Raw genomic sequence first — 6,000 nt, 5'->3', positions numbered from 1 at the left:
CATTAACACCAAAAATCTCTTTAAAGGAGCTCCTACAGCAGTGCAGGTTCCTTTAACCTGACTTTCACCTAGGAAAATATGTCAGGACTAGTTTAACAAAGGATCTGGTTCAGAATCCAAAAAACTTGCTGCCTAATACTGGATAATTGTCCTGTCAGAACAACAGTGGTTGGAGCTGCAGCACCTGGCAGATTTGCTTGTCAGCAAATACCATGAGGCTGCACCAGCTGATCTTTCTATTTTCTCAGGCATTATTTCAGTCTGTGACTACTTTAAGCTTTCTGTGAGTTATTCATGTGCGTCGGAACAAGCAAAGTCATGCTGCGTTTTAAACTTAGGACATGCCTTCAACCGAGCCTTGGGCTAATAATAGCTTTTTTTTGGCTAATAATACAGTAGGCAAAGCAGACAAAGGGCATCGATGAACACAAGCCAAGCGTCTGTGCGTGATGTCACGAGCGTGTAAGTGGTGAAACCCAACACCACCAGCTGGTAGGAGTTGTGTTGGGGTGAATACGGGTCCCCTTGCATCAGTGCAAGTCAAGGCACATAGCAGAAACCACCGCCTGGAGGTAAAGCTGCGCGAGCTGGATTTGCACTCAGAGAGAAGGAGCCGATCTCAGATTCTGTGAATCTCTCTTACACAGTTGAGTCAGAGCTGCCACAGACTGACTAGCCGCTCTACAGTCCAACTTTTTCTATGCAACTGTTGCGCGTCTCCACTTTGGATAGAGAGAGGCTGATCATTGCGCGCTGCAGAGCGCAGGGGATCCGAGGAGCTCAGTCCTGACCGAGCAGGAGAGATCTCTCCTCCGGACTGCGATACCATGAGGAAATTCTGAGTTTGCAGAACTCTTCCGTCCACTTTACGCTTCCTTTGGCTGCTGCCAAAGAGTTAGCCCATGTGCAGGTATCCTCGTGAGTGTGATTCTGTTTTCACCCAGATCTCTGCTGCCTGGACAAATGCATACAAATGCATTTAGGAGCTCAACGGACAAGGAGTGGACACGTTTCCGCGGCAGCAACGTAAGTGGGCATTGTTACCTATGGTTTTAAAAGTTGGTCATACAAATGTTGGGTTACTATGCGCCATTGACGGCGTCACTACAACTTTCATACAGCAATGAAGCGTGGGACTTCTTATCTGGCACTTTGGCTTGTTTCCCTGACAGGGGCGCCAATTGACTAAAAAAAGTCCCTGCATTTACCAGATGCACTTTAGAGTTGTGTACTGGCATCATTGAGCACTGGTTAATATTTTATGAATTGTTTTAATGGAACCCTCCTGTTTCTGTCTTTCTTTTCTCTGCATGAAAAATCACACAACTTTTCATGTGGTCTTTGCCTCCCAGTCAAACCATTCCAAATAATAATTTCACTTTGCCATGGATGCATGTGTTTTATCTCTTGACTTTTTCACAAAGCACTCTCCTTTTTATCCTTGGTTGATCTTGATAAATGTAGCTGACAGCAGAGCAGTTGTGGGTGCACAGGTCTTGGCTTTGAACTCGCCATATGAACATGCAGCCTGGAATCTCCAACATTATAATCTGAATACCATCTGGTTCACTGCTGTACCCCTTTTGTTTATCCTTGCACACAAAGCAAAGAGAAATCAATGTTTGAGTAGATAGAGAGAGGATGAATGAGAAATGCCATTGATAATAGTGATGCTCATTCAGTATGACACTTAAATTATTGTTACTTTGTATTATGAGCAGCATAAAAGCTACTGTCAGGTAGTCCTTTCTCAGAATCTGACTATTCAATCACACTCTTTACTGTTTTTTTTAGCTTTAAATGGGAAATATGCACATTTAGTCCCTTTTAACCCAAACATTCCTCATGGATGTGTTTATTATTGACATCCTGCATGCAGGTTTTGTTGTCCTGCTACATTCAGCTGGGACTGTGGAGCTGCAGAAATGTGCATGCCTCTGTTGGCCACTTAGCAGGAAATGTATTTTCTTCTATCAGAAGTGAGTCCAAGTTGTCTGTACTCTATTATGAATCCCTTCCAGATAAGATCTAAAAAGAGCCGAGCTCACAATGCTTCCTGTTGTTCACTGCTGACAGTGTTTGCTCGATGGAAAACAAAGTGGACCTGAAATCCTGAGAGGTCCTTTTTTTTCTCCTTTTTTTTGTCCTCGAGAGTGAAAATGAGAGCCTTATGGGAGAGCTGAGTTGACTGAGAACAAGTGTGGCCTCCCTTGAATGCATGGGGAGAGTTAGTGTGTATGCATCAGTGGTTAACCGGCTCCTGAGCTCCAGACAATCACCCACTGTTGCAGGAATCACTGCTCCTTTGCTGCCAGTGATTGGACTATATGGCTGCTAAAGACAGTCAAATACTGTACATTTGAGCAGGAGCATGCTGTCTTCTGAAGGCTGGCTAGAAGCTCCCGTATTGAATTTATGATCCAGATCATCTGCAAGCAACAAGTTGTCAGCTGGAGAAGAAGAAATAGCTGATAACAATGTTTAATGTAATGCATGGTGCCTTAATGAGACTGAATTTTTGCCCAGCTGGGAATCTGGCCAAAGTTTACATCTGAAATCAAGTTAGAGTCATGCAGCTGTTTAATATACTCTGCCATGTTGCGTCCCTGTGCTTCAAAATAGGATATATTTTGCTGTTGTAAGCTGAACATTAATGGAGACCAAGAGAGTACTCCATGAAGTTAGAAAAAGCTGGAAGTAGTTTAGAGCCTGTTTAATTACATACAAGCTCAGTGTGCATAACACTGGGGGTGAAAAACCAGGAAAACAAGAATTTAAGAAACAGAAATCAATAAATATTCATGCAGCACACATTAGACAAACCACACAGTAATCAAACTTCAAATAGCAAAGAAAATCAAAGAAAAACCACATAGGTGGTCATATAAAACACTTCATTCTGAATGAATATGTTATGACTTTAGTTAAATGAGCATTTGATGACAGCTGTGGGTTGCAGTTATGAGTAAAGCCTAATAGGGCTGTATCCAACTCAAAACATTAGCAGTCGCCTCAAATTCTTGGTTCAGTCTGCAGCTTTGACTGATAGTTAACACCCATATAAGCCCATGGATTTAATGTTTACAAATTGTTTGCCAACCAGTTAAAAACATATCCAGCTAACTTTTTTCATAGTGTTTCACATTATGTCTGTTTTTTTACGATTTTATTCAAGTGAATAAAGGATTTTAGACAGCTAGTAAGCTTCAATTAGCATTAGCTTATCTTGTAGCCAAGCCAGCTGGTGTTGGAAAAGCAGACTGTTATCTTAAGGGTGGTTTCACATTAAGAACTCAGTCTTGGATCTGGGTACACTTGATCCGTCTGGTACCCCCTTTGCTGCTGCAGTCAGTCCCTTTTTTCCTCATTTGTTTGGTTCTTTTTTGTTGCTTTAAAACGGTAGTGCGTGTGTCCACTGTTTTCAAGAATAATTGATTTTTGGTTATAATGTTAACATATGGCTGGCTAAATGAAGCAAAACATAAAGTTTAACAAAACTGTATTGGATCAGTGCATAAACATGCCTACCTACCTGCATTTTCAGCAGTATTGGACATATTTTTCATACTGTATCAGCAGGGGTGTAGCTAGGGATTTTGGGCCCCCAGAAAGAATATTACACAGGGCCCCCCTTAACTGGCTAGCCAAGAAATAAATGTTGCATAATTTTTTAAACAAATAAATATGCATTTTGTTGTATTTTTTTACAATAATTTCCCCATTTATAAGCAATAATTTCACTATGGTTAAACTAAATTTACTTGCATTATTTGGCAGTGCTGGACTAGACCATTTGGACATTTTTAAGGGAGGAGTAGGGCCCCCCAGTGATGCATTTTACTCTATTAGGTACGATTTTCAGTCTGTTGACTGATTCATTGAGTCACTTTTGATTCAATAATGACACCAATAACTAAGAAAAAATAAATTAAAAAACACTTTTCATTGCAGGCTTCTCAAGGGCCCCTCCCTACTATGGGCCGGGGTAATAAGTCCCCTTTTTCTCCCTGTGCTACACCCCTGGATATCAGAATTGAGACTCTAGTGGTTACCATGGTTGTCTCTTCTTTTTTCATTTTTGTGCATTTGCAAACCAACTGCTGCACACTGCCACCTACTGTATTAGACAGAATACATACACAAGTGTGCTCTGCTCAGACGTGGAATTATGTCACAAATCAGAAAGCAAACCAGCACGAAAGAGGGACAGAAGGAGCAAACACACATTGGCATGGTATGGAACAGTTATGCCTAATGTGAAAATGCAGTAAAACTGCTTTATTCCAGGTTTGTACTGGTTGGAATTTCCTAGTCTGTTTGAATCAAAGAGGAAGGAACCTATTTGGACCACTTGGCCTTGGTTAAAACATTTCCAAAACAAAAAACATTGTTTGAACCCTAACCTTAAAATGAGATAAGCAGGGCCAAGCTAGCTCAAAAACATCTGGAGTCCTGCATCTGATGGAGAACAGTGTGCAGTAACAGGATTTCAAGCATGGAAATTCTGTATTTTAAGTCGTGCTGGACACTGACAGTTCATTCTGAGAGCATTTAGACACTGTCACACTGTTACTTCTGCATTGCTCTTAAGGTCAAACAAAAAACACGGGGAGGATATTCGACTGGCAATAAGCTGACATGGCTCATCTTGACTTAGGATTCTATTACTCACTCTACCACAAAGACGTCCTAGACACTGGTTTCCATGTAAGACATTTCTCTGGCACTTGTTGACAGTGCATGTAGTACAGAGGAATCACACTCACTGTAATTGCCTGTAATAGTGCCTTTTATCTTTTTCCAGGTATTCTTGCCAAGGAGTCAGTTTGTAGTGCGTCACATTTTACTTTTTCGTTTGACTAGTAATGGCAGCTTTTCGGTCAACCTTAAGTCGTCTTTCAGTAGGGATGGGTTGGCAATTCAATCCCACCTCCTGAGGTCTACATGTCAAAGTGTCATTGGGCAAGTCAGTGAACCCCAATTGCTCCAAATGAGTAATTACTGATTTACATAGCATCAGAGTGTGAAAAGGCAAAGGTGGCATGCAGTGAGAGAGCACTTTCAGTTGTTAGGTTTTCAGAGAAGCACTTTAAAAGTACAGTCCTTTACTGTAAGATCAGTTGAACCTTGTTACAGTGGTATATGATGGAGATATAACTTTAAAACCAGTACTATGTTCTTTTTACTCGATATTCAGCCATGCAGCATGTTAAATTTAAAAACATAAGGACAAGTGAAGTTGTCTTTGGTACCTAATCATTCATTTTTTTGTAATTCACTTTTTATTGCCCTTTAGAACATTAACAGCAATAAAAAAGTGACAAATAATAAGAGAAACAAAACTGAATAGTACACTAAAATAAAAGTAAAAATATACCAAACATTTAACTAAAATACACACATAAAAATCAAAACAATGCTAACCAAAATTAGTAAATTAGTAGAAACATTCACAGGGTAAGCACTGGCAGTGTCCATCACCTCTCAGCTGTTCACATATTGGCAAATTCCTCCGAATTTACTTTCATCATAATCTCATATCACATTTGGCTGTGGAACCTTTATCACAAAGATATCTTGACTTACATTACATTCACATACATTAATTCTTTTTTAGCCAGTCTAGTCTATTGTTCAATTTAAAGATTAATTGCTTGTAATTAGCTATTTTGGTTATTTTTGCCAGCCACTCACTAAATGGGATGACATTTTCTTTTGGTTTCCAGTGTCTGAGGATAATCCTACAACCTGTGGTAAGGGCCAGTCTGCACCGTATAGACCTAATCATTCATTTAACAGAAAGCTGAGAATTTAACTGCGAAGTGTAGGATTAGTGAATACCTTAGCCTGGATTTGGCCCTTTATTACAAAACTGAACATTTCATGGTTTTTAGGTGACATATTGCTTTCAACTCAACTGTATGCTTGATCTTTCTTGGAAAAGATGCACGTTGGGATCACATTCTGCCCACCTCCTTGCAGCAGTATACTCACCTTCTC

General features: G+C 40.2%; 1 protein-coding gene across 1 annotated transcript in view; it reads left to right on the top strand.

The window, feature by feature from the left end:
• Positions 1–559: 559 nt before the first annotated feature.
• Positions 560–6,000, top strand: part of LOC121512469 (collagen alpha-1(XXIV) chain) — a 117,867-nt gene continuing 112,426 nt past the window's right edge. Inside the window, exon 1 of the mRNA XM_041791750.1 lies at positions 560–1,026. Coding sequence (XP_041647684.1) covers positions 974–1,026 — 53 coding nt within the window. The 5' untranslated portion in view covers positions 560–973. The remainder of the gene's footprint in view (positions 1,027–6,000) is intronic.

This window comes from Cheilinus undulatus, linkage group 7, assembly GCF_018320785.1.
Source record: "Cheilinus undulatus linkage group 7, ASM1832078v1, whole genome shotgun sequence".
Classification (NCBI taxonomy): domain Eukaryota; kingdom Metazoa; phylum Chordata; class Actinopteri; order Labriformes; family Labridae; genus Cheilinus; species Cheilinus undulatus.
Note: the sequence above shows the minus strand (reverse complement) of the source record. Positions and strands in the feature narration are given on the sequence as shown.